Source organism: Mercenaria mercenaria, chromosome 8, assembly GCF_021730395.1.
Source record: "Mercenaria mercenaria strain notata chromosome 8, MADL_Memer_1, whole genome shotgun sequence".
In the NCBI taxonomy this organism is placed as follows: domain Eukaryota; kingdom Metazoa; phylum Mollusca; class Bivalvia; order Venerida; family Veneridae; genus Mercenaria; species Mercenaria mercenaria.
This window is the reverse complement of record NC_069368.1, coordinates 47,258,495-47,277,441: the sequence shown is the minus strand read 5'-3', so window position 1 is coordinate 47,277,441 and position 18,947 is coordinate 47,258,495. Positions and strand designations below refer to the sequence as shown.

At 36.1% G+C, this 18,947-nt stretch overlaps 1 protein-coding gene across 5 annotated transcripts in view; it reads right to left on the bottom strand.

Annotated features, from left to right (window-relative positions):
* LOC123566423 (uncharacterized) overlaps positions 1–18,947 on the bottom strand; it is a 145,808-nt gene that overhangs the window by 80,558 nt on the left and 46,303 nt on the right. For 4 of the 5 annotated variants that reach the window (XM_053549901.1, XM_053549904.1, XM_053549903.1 and 1 more), the window contains one exon: positions 14,989–15,140. In XM_053549901.1, the coding sequence (XP_053405876.1) occupies positions 14,989–15,140 (152 nt within the window). The remainder of the gene's footprint in view (positions 1–14,988; positions 15,141–18,947) is intronic. The other variant, XM_053549902.1, reaches the window with a different exon arrangement.

Sequence of the window (18,947 nt, the reverse complement as noted above, 5' to 3'; positions counted from 1 at the left end):
CCATGCATAACTAGGGTTGGTACTGATCACTTGTGTTAAGTTTCATTAAATTATGTGCAAGGGTTCGAAGATTAGGCATGCACAAGATTGCATATGCAGACTGTATGTACATAGTATTTTAACAAGAAACAAAGTCCCATAACTCTGCAATTTTTGTTGTTGAAAGAACCTAACATGCCCTATGCACAACTACTGTTGTTACTGATCACTTGTGTGAAGTTTCATTAAATTGTGTCAAGGGGATAAGAAGAGATGGTGGGCACAAGATTGTGTCTATGTATATAGTATAGTAACAAAAACAAAGTCCCGTAACTCTGCAAATTTTTTTTCTGAAAGAACCTAACATGCCACATGCACAACTACTGTTGTTACTGATCACTTGTGTGAAGTTTCATTAAATTGTGTCAAGGGGATGAGGAGAGATGAAGCGCACAAGATTGTGTCTATGTATATAGTATAGTAACAAAAAACAAAGTCTCGTAACTCTGCAATTTTTTTTTCTGAAAGAACCTAACATGCCCCATGCACAACTACTGTTATTACTGATCACTTGTGTGAAGTTTCATTAAAATTATGTCAAGGGGATGAGGAGAGATGGAGCGCACAACATTGTGTCTATGTATATAGTATAGTAACAATAAACAAAGTCCCGTAACTCTGCAATTTTTTTTGCTGAAAGAACCTAACATGCCCCATGTACAACTACTGTTGTTACTGATCACTTGTGTGAAGTTTCATTAAATTGTGTCAAGGGGATGAGGAGAGATGGAGCGCACAAGATTGTGTCTATGTATATAGTATAGTAACAAAAAACAAAGTCCCGTAACTCTGCAATTTTTTTTTCTGAAAGAACCTAACATGCCCCATGCACAACTACTGTTGTTACTGATCACTTGTGTGAAGTTTCATTAAATTATGTCAAGGGGATGAGGAGAGATGGAGCGCACAATATTGTGTCTATGTATATAGTATAGTAACAAAAACAAAGTCCCGTAACTCTGCAATTTTTTTTTCTGAAAGAACCTAACAGGCCCCATGCACAACTACTGTTGTTACTGATCACTTGTGTGAAGTTTCATTGAATTGTGTCAAGGGGATGAGGAGAGATGGAGCGCACAAGATTGTGTCTACGGACAGACAGACGGACAGACAACCTGAAACCAGTATACCCCCCCCTTACAACTTTGTTGTCGGGGGGTACAATAATCCAACAAGACATAGACATACAAAGAGAATTCTACACAGTTCACTAGGCACAAAGAAGCATTGAGAAAATTTAACAAAATAAAGAATCACACTGAAAACTAAATAAGAAGTGCCACCTATATAGCTGCAAATGAAAGTTAGGTTGTGTGTATCAAAAATAAAATTCAAAGGGGACTAATTCCTTTCCATTCAAAATATATCTATACACATTAAAATTTCAGGTAAAGTTTTGAAAAGGATATAACAAGAAATACATCCACATGATTAACACTCAACAAAGTGCCAAACACTATAATCATATGCTTTTAAGCTGTTTCTGTATGCCTAACAACTTCAAATTATGACAAGATCTGTCACTATTAGTGACAAATGCCCCCAAAGCTTGCCCAAGAATGCTACACTTGTCTGCGCAAAATATGCCAAAATAGTTTAGGTATGAATCATTTTGTGACCTTGACCTTGACCTGAGAGACCCGGGTCATAAGCACAACACACCTTCTCAATGGGGTTATCATCTGTGTCATATTATTTTCAAATCCCTTTATAAATCGCAGATTTTATGGACCAGACAAGGAACAGACCGTGTTAACCTTTGACTTTTAAGTGTGACCTTGACCCTGGAGCTAGGAGTCTGGGTCCTTGGTATGACAAATTATCTCATTATAGGGAATACTTATGCCAAGTAATTTTAAAATCTTTTAATCCATGGCAGAGTTATGGACTGGACAATAAACAGACCATATTAACCTTGAACCTCTAAGTGTGACCTTGACCTTACAGCTAGGGGTCCAGATCTTGCACATGACATGTCATCTCATTATGGAAAACATTTATGCAAAGTTATTTCAAAATCCCTTGAGGAATGGCAGAGTTATGTACCGGACACGAAACTGACCCTGTTACCTTTCGACTTCTAAGTGTGACCTAGATCTTGGATCCAGGGGTCTGGGTCTAGCGCAAGACATGTTGTCTCATTATGGTCAACATTTATGCCAAGTTATTTCAAAATCCCTTTAAGGGTGGCAGAGATACAGCCCATACAAGAATTTACATGGACGCACACAAACACGGACGGACAGTGCAATTTTAATATGCCTGACTGATTAAGACCATGTTTGTTGCAGATGTACCAATTAGTTCTTTTGAGGTTTTTCTTTTTTTTAATTCTTTTGTCTGGATGAGGCACAATCTGTGCATACTTGTGAAAATCCATTTAAAGACAAAAACTTGAGCTGTACTGCAGACTTCCCACATACAAAAAAAAACCAGCTACAGTTCAAAGCTGCATCTTTAACCAATGACAAATTCATTTTCCTGCATGCCATATTCAATACATATAGTAAAGATAAAACAAACAAAAAATGACTTTCTATATAGGCCTATTTTCTTACAGCAGAGTTTTTAAGCAAAGCACTGAAACTTTTATATCTTTAAACATGAAAAACATCTTGACATCAAAGTCACACAACAACATGTAGCTGCTTGTGCAAAATCCACAACTTACTTGCTCTTCACTCTTGCATGTTATTTACTTTACAAAAAACAAGCAATTAATCCGATATTGCCGAAACTAAAACATCCTTAAATAAATTTTACAATAACTAATCCACATGTAGCTGATGAACATTATATGAGCCACACCATGAGAAAACCAACATAGTGCCTTTACGACCAGCATGGATCCAGACCAGCCTGTGCATACGCACAGTCTGGTCCGGATCCATGCTATTAGCTAACGGGTTCCCTAATTGCAATAGGCATTGAAAGCGAACAGCATGGATCCTGACCAGACTGCGCCGATGCGCAGGCTGGTCTGGATCCATGCTGGTCGCAAACGCACTATGTTGGTTTTCTCATGGCGTGGCTCAATTATAGTGAAATATAAGCCAGAAATGCTTTGCTGACGGTGAAAGCTTGACAAAATACAAGAATTCTAACCAGTGTTTTATCATCATCACTTAGCGTTGCCTCGTCTCCTGTTTTTGATGCCAGCTATAACAAAACAACATAACCTTATATATAGAGATACTGTATACAAAACATATAAAATGGATCGCAAATATATACTTATACCTTTCCATATTGCCAAAGAAAGCTAGGACATTAAACATATCTATAACAAAACATCCTGGCTGACATTACTGAAGCAACTTATTCACCTTTGATCCAAAACATAGGCTACAGAAAAATGTCTGAAAAAGTAGTTGGCCAAGAGCAAAGAAGACAGGAAAAAATACTGTCAAATGGTACAACAGTAGCCTAGATAATCTCTTTTGTTTTAATTTAAAAACATTTTTTTTTAACTTTCTTCTTTTTCACTTGTATAATCTCAACAAATACTCTTATAGCTTCGATAATCTAGAAAATATGTTAACAGAAAAGAAGGGGAATAATTATAAAAAATTTGAATAACATCAGGAGTTATCTCCCATGAACAAAATATAGGGTCTGCAGTTTGTAAATCTATAAATATACGACTCCTGTATATTAATTAAACAAAACCAAAACACACAACACACAATCTAAAACTTACTACATAAAAACAAACACACAACAAATTATACATGAAGCAAAGAAACATATGTGTAGAAAAAAGCAAAATGAAAGTATAAACACTTATCTATGATATTCAGTACCTTATAATGATGACCAAAATACATGTGACCTACAGTCTGTGAACGACAGAAATAAAAAACATTTAGCAACATATAACTGAAGTATGCATACAGCAAGCGCTATGCAATTCAAAGACTCTGTTCAAAATCAGTTTCTATATAAGCTGTGGCAACATAGATGAACATTAATGAATTTAATACATACAGGCTGGCTGCAGTCAAAACTTATTACAGAACCAAAGCAAAAATGCCATTTTTCATGTTATAAACTTTATATATTTAAAGCTAAACACAGGACTGCTAAACAAGTGCTAATGTTGAAATTTTACAACCTTCCATTAAAGAACATACTATTATATTATATATAAATAAAATATATGAAAAACTATTCCAATTCCTTTGAAATCTATTGACCCTGAAGGCAAAAAAAAAACAAACAATCAGCTTGACTGGTATTGCATGTTTACAGATGTAGCACTGTCAAATGAGACATGCACATTTCAAAGGACATTACCCTTGGAAAAGTGTCATTGTAGCACAATCTAAGAATGTTTGCTATTCAATCCACTTTCATTAGTTTGTTTTAGAGACTGATAACACTGGATCAATGAAAACAATTGAGAATGAAAGAGAAAATTGGTCAGCCAATCAAAGTCTTTGCTTGAAAGATATTTGACATTACAATGAAAGGATGTAACCGCGGAAATGGTATTCTCAAGTAACTTTGAAAGTTGAGTAAGGTATGAACTGTTGTTGCAGTAATTTTTTCAATATGGTTCTGATAACAGTCACAAGAAATAAAATGTGTTAACAACTCCATGAATAAATGATTTCACAGAGGTAAAATGGCCATCAGCCACAACAGTATCATCTTGATCTGTAAATTTAAAATTACCCAACATCAATAAAATCTTCTAGGCAGTACATAATGTGAGGGAATGTTAAGGGAATTATTTGCTTCATTCTAATTCATTACAAGAAGTGCAGTCAAACCTGTATGCAGCATCCAGTCAAGGGAGCAACAAGCAGGTGGCTACTTTAAACAAGTTGAAATTAGAAAAAAAAAGTCAAATTCAGAATTTTGCTGACTTGTCTAACAAGAAAAGACATTTTTTCCATATTTACTGATAAAATGAGTATTTTGTAACAGATGCCTCTGGTTTTAACCTGAGATATATGAGATTGTACAAACTATACTTGTAACATATGGAAAAAATATTTCTCAAAAAAATAAAACTTTTAATATGATTAACAATGTTAACATTCTTCATGAATGTTTCCTCAATATTACTAATTTGAGCCGCGCCATGGGAAAACCAACATAGTGGGTTTGCGACCAGCATGGATCCAGACCAGCCTGCACATACGCGCAGTCTGGTCAGGATCCATGCTGTTCGCTAACAGTTTCTCTAATTGCAATAGGCTTTGAAAGCGAACAGCATGGATCCTGACCAGACTGCGCGGATGCGCAGGCTGGTCTGGATCCATGCTGGTCGCATACCCACTATGTTGGTTTTGTCATGGCACGGCTCATTTCATCTTCCCTTTTTACTTCTCTCTATTTAATCTGAATCTATTTATTTCTTTAATACAACTTATAATAATTACAACTTATAACAATTAGGTTTAATATATGTAACATAACTAAAATGGTGTAAATGAAAAAATATATATATACAAATATGTTCTGTTTCTTTTCAAAGGAAAATGTTACATTTGATTTTTTTTTTTTTTTTTTTTTTTTTTTTTTTTAAACATGTACCTGTAACTGCTGTAACAGTTCTAGGGTCACCGGTTAAAACCCAGTTTGAGTCACCATTCATATTTAATATTTTTAAAACATGTTTCTTTTCATTATAGTTAAAACTTGATATTTCTAACTTGTTTATCTCAAAATTTCTGCTATCACTAAAGACATTTTCACGTTCGGTCCCAAAAACGAGTGCATAAAATATCATTTTAATATGATTTTCAGTTATCTCGAGGTAAATTGCTCGAACCTTTTAAGATTGTGATATAGAGTTTCAAGTGTATGCCCTTTTATTTATATTTTTGGAGATTTTTGTTTGTTTGTTGTTGTTTTTTTTTTGGCAACACAAATTTTCAGCCACAGAGCAAAATAAAAATCTGCCATAATTACTAAATTAATAAAGAGCAGCTGAACCTTGTTGTTATAATTTACAAATGAAAAATAAATACATTCATATACAGTACCATATTTCACACACAAATATTGTGTCAAAACATATAACAAGGGTAAAATTCATGGCTTATTCAGCATCAGTTACATTGCATTGTTACCTCCCTTTGACTATAGACATCTGAACACACTTCATTTACATTGTGAAGGTTAATATAATTATTGTTCTTACTGAAAAACTTCTTAAAAGGAATTCCATTTGGAAAACAAGTGATGTCTGTTAAAAACAAATGAGCCGTGCCACAGGAAAACCAACATAGTGGCTTTGCGACCAGCATGGATCCAGACTAGCCTGCGCATCCGCACAGTCTGGTCAGGATCCGTGCTGTTCGCTTTCAAAGCCTATTGCAATTAGAGAAACCGTTAGCGAACAGCATGGATCCTGACCAGACTGCGCGGATGCGCAGGCTGGTCTGGATCCATGCTGGTCGCAAAGCCACTATGTTGGGTTTTCCCATTTGGAAAACAAGTGATGTCTGTTAAGGTAGTTCTGCACATTTGAAAACAAGCAAGTGATGGCATAACCTCCTTAAAATCTACAATGTAGAATTTTTTCTGTATGCAAAAAATTTCATCAAAACTGTGGTTTTCCAATTGACTTCCATTATGAATATCTATTGGCATATAAAAATTTCAAAGCTGTCTAGCAAAAAATCAAGCATATGACTATCTTTTTTTACAAGCTGAATGTTTTAAAACATGTCAATTTACAACTGTGAGAATCATTTATTAAAATCTACATTGTAAAATATTTCTTATGCAAAAATTTCTTTAAAATTTTGATATTCCATTTGGCTCCCATTATGAAAATTTGACTGGGGTAAAACTTTTTCAAATCAGTCTAACAAAACAAGAGGGCCATGATGGCCCTATATTGCTCACCTGTTATCATTGCACTTGAGGACAAGAAGGTCCTCAGAAAAAATATCAAAGTCCAAAGGACAGGACAACAGGACAACAAAGGGAAGAAATTTAACCAAAAAGAAAACAAAAATTCTTACAAGGTATAGATATGTCAAAATACACCTAAAAACTGGAGGTACCATCCATGTTGTACCACAGAAAAGTGGTCTCGGTTTTTCCCTATGGCCAATAATAAAACAGTTACTAAAAATAAGCTATTTATAGTAACGTAAAAGGGTAGTAATTAAATAAAAAAACTAGAAAATGCTTTTGTAAACAAGAGGGCCAAGATGGCCCTAGGTCGCTCACCTGAGAAACACTCCATAACACAACATATTAAACAGAGTAAACATGTTTGACCTAGTGATTTCATGGAAAAAAATATTCTGACCAATTATTATTAAAATTGGAGCAAAAATATTGAGTATAAGTAAATATTTTTGTTGAAAAACGTAGGTTCGGGTGTGGGGGTTTATACTCCATTGATAAAATACACTTTAATTCCAGTTTTCAATGTTAGTTTATTATGAGATTTTGTCTAAGATGGAAATAAAGTCATCAAAATTATAATTTCTCTCATTCCTCTGGTCTAAAGTCACTTATTATTATAACTGTAAAATATTTCATTTCTTGTTTCTATGATCTGTCATTTTCAAAGTCCGAGCCAAAAGTAAAGAATTTCTCTCCCAAGTTCTGACCTAGGCTTATATACAAAAGCAGGTACCCTCCCATATTTGGAGTGTATCATAGTGATGAAAGACAAAGATTACCCCTAATATTTATGAGGATAACCGTTGACTGATGGTACCATCCCAAATATGGAACCACCTCTAACTCTAACAAACCAGACATGTTTACGATGGTACATGATGACAACATACCCAGATAAAATGATACAAAATGATACACACTCCAGACCCAAGCAATTTATGAGGGTAACTGGTGAATGACATCTCTAGTAGCAGAGGCCAAAGTTTCACATCAGTAGAATCAATTAATAAATCAACTTTAATAAGACTAGCTGCTAAATTTACAACATTTTCTTTGATTTCACCTACTGACCTAGTTTTTGACCCCAGGTGACCCATATGCAAACCTGACCTAGATTTCATCAAGGCTATCATTCTGACCAAATTTCATGAAGATCAATTGAAAAATACAGCCTCTATTTCATAAGATCAATTGAAAAATACAGCCTCTATCGCATACACAAGGTTTTTCTTTTATTTGACCTAGTGACCTACTTTTTGACCCAAGATGACCCATTTTCAAATTTGGCCTAGATTTTAATAAGGTAATCATTTTGACTTAATTTCAGGAAGATCAATTGAAAAATACAGCCTCTATCGCATATACAAGCTTTTCCTTTGATTTGACCTAGTGACCTAGTTTTTTATCCCAGAGGACCCATATTCAAATCTGACCTAGATTTCATCAAGGCAATCATTCTGACCAAAATTCATGAAGATTAATTGAAAAATACAGCCTCTATCGCATACACAAGGTTTTTCTTTGATTTGACCTAGTGACCTAGTTTTTGACCCCAGATGACCCATTTTCGAACTCGGCCTAGATTTCATCAAGGTTATCATTCTGACCAAAATTCATGAAGATTAATTGAAAAATACAGCCTCTATCGCATACACAAGGTTTTTCTTTGATTTGACCTAGTGACCTAGTTTTTGACCCCAGATGAACCATATTTGAACTTGGCCTAGATTTCATCAAGGTAATCATTCTGACCAAAATTCATGAAGATTAATTGAAAAAATACAGCCTCTATCGCATACACAAGGTTTTTCTTTGATTTGACCTAGTGACCTAGTTTTTGACCCCAGATGACCCATTTTCGAACTCAGCCTAGATTTCATCAAGGTTATCATTCTGACCAAAATTCATGAAGATTAATTGAAAAATACAGCCTCTATTGCATACACAAGGTTTTTCTTTGATTCGACCTAGTGACCTAGTTTTTGACCCCAGATAACCCATTTTCAAACTTGACCTAGATTTCATCATGATAATCATTCTGACCAAAATTCATGAAGATTAATTGAAAAATACAGCCTCTATCGCATACACAAGGTTTTTCTTTGATTTGACCTAATGACCTAGTTTTTGACCCCAGATGACCCATTTTCGAACTCGACCTAGATTTCATCAGGATAATCATTCTGACCAAATTTCATTAAGATCAGTTGAAAAATACAGCCTCTATTGCATACACAAGCTAAATGTTGACAGACGACAGACAGACAACAGACGACAGACAGACGCCGGACATCGAGCGATCACAAAAACTCACCTGAGCATTGCTCAGGTGAGCTAAAAAGCGCATGTCTCCCCCAATGCAATGTCCTATAGGCAAGAAGTCAATAGGGGTCAGGAGCAAAAATCAAAGAGACACTGATGGTTGGCTGCAATAGGGATCATCTACTTGGCATGTCCAGTCATCCCGCTAAATTTCAACACTCTTGGCCTAGTGGTTCTCCAGTCACTGTTCAGGCTCCTGTGACCTTGACCTTTAATCAAGTGACCTCAAAATAAATAGGGGTCATCTACTCTGCATGTCCAATCATCCTATTAAGTTTCAACATTGTAGGTCAAATGGTTCTCAAGTTATTTCCAAAAAAATGATTTTACATGAACAGGCCACTGTGACCTTGACCTTTAACAGACTGACCCCAAAATCAATAGGGGTCATCTACTTTGCATGTTCAATCATCCTATGAAGTTTCAACATTCTAGGGTCAAGTGGTTCTCAAGTTATTGATCAGAACTGGTTATCAATGTTCAGGCCCCTGTGACCTTGACCTTTAACAGAGTGGCCCCAAAAACAATAGGGGTCATTTACTCTGCATGAACAATCATCCTATGAAGTTTCAACATTCTGGGTCTAGAGGTTCTCAAGTTATTGATTGGAAATGATTTTCCATGTTCAGGCCCCTGTGGCCTTGACCTTTAACAGAGTGACCCTAAAATCGTTAGGGATCATCTACTCTGCATGACCAATCATCCTATGAAGTTTCATCATTCTGGGTCAAGTGGTTCTCAAGTTACTGACCGGAAATGGTTTTCAATGTTCGGGCCCCTGTGACCTTGACCTTTCACAGAGTGACCCCATAATCGTTAGGGGTCATCTACTCTGCATGACCAATCATCCTATTAAGTTTCAACATTCTGGGTCAAGTGATTCACAAGTTATTGACCGGAAATGGTTTTCAATGTTCAGGCCCCTGTGACTTTGACCTTTAATGGTGTGACCCCAAAATCGATAGGGGTAATCTACTTTGCATGTACAATCATCCTATGAAGTTTCAACATCCTGGGTCAAGTGGTTCTCTAGTTATTGATCGGAAATGGTTTTCCATGTTCAGGCCCCTGTGACCTTGACCTTTGACGGAGTGACCCCATAATCAATAGGGGTCATCTACTCTTCATGACCAATCATCCTATGAAGTTTCAACATTCTGGGTCAAGTGGTTCTCTAGTTATTGATCGAAAATGGTTTTCCATGTTCAGGCCCCTGTGACCTTGACCTTTGACGCAGTGACCCCAAAATCAATAGGGGTCATTTACTCTTCATGTCAAGTGGTTCTCTAGTTATTGATCGGAAATGGTTTTCAATGTTCAGGCCCCTGTGACCTTGACCTTTGACAGAGTGACCCCAAAATCAATAGGGGTCATCTACTCTTCATGACCAATCATCCTATGAAGTTTCAACATTCTGGGTCAAATGGTTCTCTAGTTATAGATCGGAAATGGTTTTCAATGTTCAGGCCCCTGTGTCCTTGACCTTTGACGGAGTGACCCCAAAAACAATAGGGGTCGTCTACTCCAGCAGCCCTACAACCTTAAGAAGTTTGAAGGTTCTAGGTCAAATGGTTCTCCAGTTATTGCTCGGAAATGAAGTGTGACGTACGGACGGACGGACGGACAGGGCAAAAACAATATGTCTCCTGGGGGAGACATAAATATTGTAAGTGAACAAAAGAAGGATCTGCCAAATAAATCTGTTGACATAAATGAAATTTCAGATCAGTATCTTCATTAGTTATGGAGATATACCCATTTTAATTTGAAATAAAGGGAGGTAATATGACATAAAATCAGTCCATAGTTATCTACCCTGATTGTCTCAGTCCAACTAATGACAATAATGACATTTCAAATAAGTCCTATAAGTACTTACTGATATAAATCCATTTTGAATACAATCAGGGGAGGTAATCAGATATAAAATAACTCTGGAACCTACGATTGCATCTGATTTGTCATGGAATCCAAGATTTATTGTTCTTGAAGATATTTTGGAAGTTTGTATCAAATAAAACCATAAATGAAGTCTCTATATGGCTGCAAAAGCCAAAATAGCCAATTTTGGACCTTTAAGGGGCCATAACTCTGGAACCCATGATGGAATCTGGCCAGTTGAAGAAAGGAAGCAAGATCCCGTGGTGATACAAGTTGTGTGCCAGTTTGGTTAAAATCAAATCATAAATGAAGCTGCTATTGTGCAGACAAGGACAAAATAGCTAATTTTGGCCCTTCCAGGGGCCATAACTCTGGAACCCATAATGGAATCTCGCCAGTTCAAGAAAGTAATAAGATCTTATGGTGATACAAGTTGTGTGCAAGTTTGGTTAAAATAAAATCATAAATGAAGCTGCTATTGTGCAGACAAGGTCAAAACAGCTAATTCTGGCCCTTTCAGGGGCCACAACTCTGGAACCCATAATGGAATCTGGCCAGTTCAAGAAAGGAACCAAGATCTCATGGTGATACAAGTTGTGTGCGAGTTTGATTAAATTCAAATCATAAATGAAGCTGCTTTTGTGCAGACAAGGTCAAAATAGCTAATTTTGGCCCTTTCAGGGGCCATCACTCTGGAACCCATAATGGAATCTCGCCAGTTCAAGAAGGGAACGAAGATCTTATGGTGATACAAGTTGTGTGCAAGTTTGGTTAAAATAAAATCATAAATAAAGCTGCTAGTGTGCAGACAAGGTCAAAACAGCTAATTCTGGCCCTTTTAGGGGCCATAACTCTGGAACCCATAATGGAATCTGGCCAGTTCAAGAAAGCAACCAAGATCTTGTGGTGATACAAGTTGTGTGCCAGTTTGGTAAAAATCAAATCATAAATAAAGCTGCTATTGTGCAGACAAGGTCAAAATAGCTAATTTTGGCCCTTTCAGGGGCCATAACTCTGGAACCCATAACGGGATCTGGCCAGTTCAAGAAAGGAACCGTGATCTTATGGTGATACAAGTTGTGTGCAAGTTTGGTTAAAATAAAATCATAAATGAAACCACTATCGTGCAGACACGAAATTGTTGACGCACGGACGGACAGACTGACGATGGACGACGGACGAAGGGTGATCACAAAAAAAAAATCAAGCACACGACCCTATCTTTTTACAGGCTGAAATTGTTTTTCATGTTTTTGTAAAGTTATTTTATACTCAAATTCTATATTATAGAAAAATCTTGTATCTCCACATGCAGAACAACCTCAAATCATGATGACATTCACTGTGCCCAGCAATATTGCACCTGTCACATCTTCATTGGTACTGTGGAACTCCGCTAACAAGCATTTTAGAAAACTTAATGATGAAGAAAAAGATTTTAAAAACCTCTGTTCAGTAAAGGCTCTCTTACATTTTTGTGGCTAGTTTTGTTATAAAAAAACAAGAGCTGTCAGAGGACAGCAATGCTCGACTATTCAACAGCCTTGTCAATTGAATGAATACAAAAGTTGAAAAAGGGGCATAATTTTGTAAAATGCGAAGTAGAGTTATTGAACCTCTGCACTGCATGGCATATCATGACAGTGAACAAGTGTGTGAAGTTTCAATCCTTTCCCATTAGTGGTTACTGAGATACCAGCTTACATACAAAAACTTAACCAAAAACTGCTAAGTCGAAAAGGGGGCATAATTTTGTAAAAAATGCAAAGTAGAGTTATGGGACCTTGACAGTGCATGTAAGATCATGACAGTGAACGAGTGTGTGAAGTTTCAATCCAAAAAAAAAAAAAAAAGCGTTATGGGATTTGCTTAGTGCATGTCAGATAATGACAGTGAACAAGTATGTGAAGTTTCAATCCATTCCCATTAGTAAGTACTGAGATACCAGCTTACATACAAAACCTTGACCAAAAATTTCTAAGTCGAAAAAAGGGCATAATTTTGTAAAAAAGCAAAATAGAGTTATGGAACCTGTGCAGTGCATGTCAGTTTATCACAGTGAATAAGTGTGTGAAGTTTCAATCCATTCCCACAAGTGGTTACTGAGATACCAGCTTACATACAAAACCTTAACCAAAAATTTCTAAGTCGAAAAAGGGGCATAATTCTGTAAATAAGCAAAATAGAGTTATGGAACCTGTGCAATGTAAGTCAGTTTATCACAGTGAATAAGTCTGTGAAGTTTCAATCCATTCCCACAAGTGGTTACTGAGATACCAGCTTACATACAAAACCTTAACCAAATGGGGAGGCGGACATGGACGCCGACGCAAGGGCGAGTCCAATAGCTCTACTATTCTATGAATAGTCAAGCTAAAAACAAAAAACAGACAAACTCAGTCTTTATGTTTCTACCAATACATCAAAACCCTATTTGACTCAACAACAACAACAACATAAGCAGGCAATGTCAAAATATGGTAAGTTTTTCATAGTACTGTATTTACAAATAACCATGACAAAAGATGAACAACTATATTTTTATACTACTACAAGTCTTATATTTGTGGACAAAACATTTACAGTCACAACCTGATAACCCAAACTCTGTTAAGTCCAACACTGCCTAAGTAAAAATTCACCTGTATCAATTCTTTTTTTTGTGCAGTGGAACAAGTAAGTTTGAGTTATCAAGCTGTATGCGTAGACCTTACATTTTTACCAGCCATGCAGACATTTCATGTTAAGCAAGAATTGTTGCCGTGTTTATAAAATGTTGCAGAAAAAAATTATCACAAAGCTTCTCATGCATGCAATTAAATACATTCTCTTTTTTTCTACTGTGAACTTCAAAATAACTTCTAATTGCCAAATGTCATTTTAATATACCAGTCATGAGTGGAATAATAAAAGTCTATTTGGCATTTAAGTTTAATACATCCAGCAAAACACTGCTGACTCAAGCAATCGGAAAACTCTGGAAAAACTCATGCATTTTACTCATCTCCTTGCAGCCTTGAGCCAACAGTATTTTACTGCACATATTAACCAGACTAAACATCCCTTTACAACTTCAAGTCTATTTTACGGCTTATTCTCTGAAATACTTTCCTTAAATCTATTTTCTATGCATTTTCCAATTTCTTCAGAAAATACTATGCAACAATTCCAGCAGTTCTGTAAGGAAGTGCACTAACAGACAATACGAACACTTACCGAGGCCTAAGGGGTGCAAGTAGAGGTTACTGCTTTAATTTTGTGACAGTATATCATAAACTTCTATCTAGTAAAACATTCAACAAGCATGTAACTACTACAGTATGGATAAACCAAAATCTATGGTAAAAAGGAGCTTGAAAATTGTTTGAAAGAGCTACAATGTTCAGTAAAAGGGTAGTCTGTATAAGAATACTTTTTGCATGAACATTTCAAATTCAATATTTTTAAATATCTCATGTTGAAGTGTATGGTCATAAGTTAGATTATCCAGCAGAATTTTATAGTTGTGTATGATCTTCAATCATACTACCCAACAGAATTTTATAGTCATGATAGTCGTCAGTTGTATTACCCAGTCAATTTTCACATTCCTGTACGGCCGTAAATTATATTACCCAATGGGATTTCACTATGGTAGTTTCACACAACAAAAAATTTGAATTACTAACTTGGTACATTTTGATATTTGTTTATTAAGCAATCCAATACAAACTCTATCAATTGGCAATGAGAAACATCTCCTATGAGCTAGCAAGGCATTCGATTGTAGAAGCTTCTACAAACCTCAAAATTTGTAGAGGTACCTCAAAATCACCTAACGAACAAGATCTACCTCTGCCTGCCTTTATTCTTCCACAGTATAAAAATTACCTTTATTCTGCCTACAGCCTCCTGAGCTTGCATCATTCTCATAGCCTTTGAAGGTTGACCTTCTGAGATTAGCTGTGTGGACCCAAGGTATCGTGCCCGGAACAACACACCCTCAATCAGAACTGAAGGATTATCAGGGTCATTGAGTTGAACTGAAATATACAGACAATGCATCATAGTTTAGACAGAAATATATCAAAGGTTTTTCTTACATCATCATATTATTAATAATATAAACAAGTACTTAAAAGGAACACTTACAAGATGAGACAGCATTTTGGCAAAAACTTATCATTTATGGAAAAAATATTTACAAAATAAAACATGCCTACATGGCACTTAAATCAGAGGGGGTTATATTATATTTATTGCCTTCTCACAGTACCAACAAAAGACAAAAATCCAACGAAAAATAGAAATGTGTCCATGGGACACAGATGCCCACACATCCTGTCACTGTCAATGTCAGGGTTTCTGCGCAGAAACATCAAGATCAAACCTGAACCCATTAAGTCCACGGCTTACCAGACACTCATTAGACCCTAGCAGGAATATGGCTCTGAAGTGTGGTCACCCTATACCCAAACCCTCATAGACCAGATCGAGGTTGTCCAGAGACAGGCAGCTCGCTGGATTAAGGCGGACTACTGTCAAACCTCCACTGTCACAGACATGTTGCAATCCCTCAAACTTTGTCACCTTGATCTCAGATGTATTGACAGTAGATTTTCCTTAATGTACAAAGTCCGCCATGAATTAGTTGCAATCCCCAAAGAGGGCTTCTTAGTTCCCTTCGCTTGCCCAACACGTCACTTCCATTCCCTCAGTTACAAGATATTCACAGCAACTACAGATTACTTAAAGTATTCTTTCTTCCCTAGAACAGTGTATCACTGGAATTATCTCCCACCTGCTGTTGTCCACGTCTCAACCCCTGAGCAGTTCAATGCAGCCATTTGCTGTACTGATCATGTCTCATCTTAAACTGCCTGATATGAGCTCTGCTTAAACTTTTACTTTTAACCAAGCTATTTTTCCTTGCTTTTAATCATCTTTTTACATTTCAGTCTTTTAATATTCTTCGTAGTTTGATGCGCCAAGTGAGGGGTTTGACATTATCGGAAGATAGATAGTAATAATAATAATTCTGTAACATTTAAATACTTTTTGAGATACATGCAACACAAAACTTTTCCGCCCTAAACATATTTTTGAAAATGCCAAAGGGCCATAACTCTGGTCTGGCAAAGTGAAATTCCAAATACCAAACAAAACCCCAGATGCACAACTTCAAATACTACATATTAAATTCCTAAAATGCTTAATGACTCTAGGTCAAATAAATTTTGAGAGAAGTATGAAACAAACTTTTAGGCCTTTATCCATATCTTACTGTCGAGGTCCAAAACACTGGTCCGGCTGAGTGAAATCTTAAACACAACCCCAGGTGCACAACTTCACATGCCAAATCCTATATTGTTTCATGGCTCTCGGTCAAAAACTTTTTGAGATATATCAGATACAAACTTTAAGGCCCGTTACATATATTTTTGACTGTCAAGGGCCAAAACTCTTGTCTTACTGAGTGAAATCCCATGCTGAATAACACCACTATGATTTTGATGACTCATTGTCAATAACTATATTACATATATTACATAATTATGCACAACATAAAATCAGACAGACACACACGCAAATGGACAAAGGCAAATCTAAACACCACCCCAAAAATTTTTAGGGGCACAAAAAAATGTATCCTGTCTGATCATTATAATGATATATGATACATCTTTTTGTATGGCATTGGTCTTTTATCTTCTTTAAACATATTAAAGCCTGTCAATTTCCATGCAAGGATACCTAATTACAAATTTTATGTAAAGAACATAGTTAATATGTGTTAAATACTGAAAACTAAGAAAAAACAGTGATTTCATCATGCAGAAAAAGCAACTAGCAAAGAAATTATTCAAGCACACTAGAAAACAAAGAAAAGGTATTTGAAAACAAGAGGCCCAAATGGGCCTAAGGCGCTAACCTAAGGAGGACCTCGATCATATGTCCTTGCTTCTGACCAAGTTTTGTGGTGAACAGTTCATTATAATACAAGTTATTTAAAGTTTTTTTCTTCATTTCTCTGTGACAGCCCAATAACACTTTAGAACAAACTTGGTGATAAGAAGTTGTTTAAATAAATTTCTATTTCTGGCTCTGGTGTCCCACAAAAGGGACAAACTGCGCCCAGTTGAATACATTTGGCATAAGACCTTATAATAATGCTACAGAGATCCATCAAGCAATTCATGAGAAGAAATCATTTAAATGTATATCTATTTTTAGCTCCAGAGGCCTTAAAAATGGGCTAAATGCCTTCATTTGAACAAATTTTAGAGAGAACCTTATAATGATGCTAAAGACCAAGTTTGATAAGATCCATCAAGCAGCTCATGAGAAGAAGTTGTTTAAAGGTATTTTCATGTTTGGCCCTTGTGGCCTCTAAAAGGGGCCAAGTGCCCCTATTTGAACATAACAGGGAAAGGCTACAGACAAAGTTTGATGAAGATCAATCAAGCAGTTCATGAAAAGAAGTTGTTGAAAGGTTTTTTCTATTTCTAGTTCTGATGGCCCAGGGGGCCAAGGTTAACCATTTGAACAAACTTGATAGTGTTCCATGCCAGGATGCTACTGACCAAGTTTGGTGTATTTAGAGAAGTTTCAGAGGAGTAGATGTTTAAGTAAATGTTGACTCAGGACGATGGACAAAGGATGATGGACGCCAGACCATCAACCTATACTACTGTAAAATCAGAAATTTTCGCGAGGGATTAATTTTCGCTATATTCGCGAATAGAATATTCTCGCGAAAATTTATCCTCACTGAAATATTACCTTATATATGCATAAATTTTCACGAACGTCCATTTCAAAATAAACATGGCGGCCCCCACTCTGCAGTTCGGATTACACGGACTTTGTTATGCACAAGGGAATGAATAAAACACGAATTATTGCACCCACCTTGGTAATTGTAAACCAGGATTCAATATCGGTAACATAACAACTGTTTTTGAACATAACAACTGACTTTGAACGGTCGAAGTAGGATAGCAAGCGGAATCACCCACAGGTAGGATGTAATTCGCGAAAATTATACCGAATGTGCTCCCCTCGCTAAAATTTTACCTCGCGAACTAGTTTTGTAATCGCTTTTTGCGAAATATGTGCCTCGCGAAAATTTCTGATTTTACAGTAATAGCTCACTCTGAACAAAGTTCAGGTGAGCTAACAAGGGCTATAACTTTCATTATAGCCAGGCAAGATTTATACAAGACTATTACAACTTATTACAAATTTAAACGTTATAATGACAATTGTTTTGTAAATGTCATTCCCCATTATGCTCACTGGATTATTTATTCTATATTGATTACTCATTGTTTACTGATAAAGCCTGTCCTAGTTTTGAGACATCAAGTATGTCAATAAGTTATGTATAGATTATGGTTTTCTAAATGATTCCATAAACAGAGTGTTTACATTATTCTAAAGTCTGGGTTATTCTAGATTTTTTCCAGAATCTTCCTTTTATTCTAGGTGATACATGTAAGTGCTGGAACCATCTACATTCCACTGTTCTTACTGGGACATTTTTATTATGCACTTAAACATGGCCACAACTGAACAAAACAAACATATAATGATACAAGTCACGCCTCCCGATTTCTGTTTATGGACTTTCCACTCCCAGCATATTAACACTTTTTATTCTCATACTATGTGGGTTTTTTTTCTTCTTTACATTAACCAACAACATAAAGTTTTATCTTGATTCCTTCACTATTAAATAAATACAGACTTATCAATAGTCCATTAATTGCTGCAGATTTTATTTAAAGTTCTAATTACTCTTACTATGTTTGTAAAGGCAAGAATGCACCATTTTGGTCCTGCCTGGC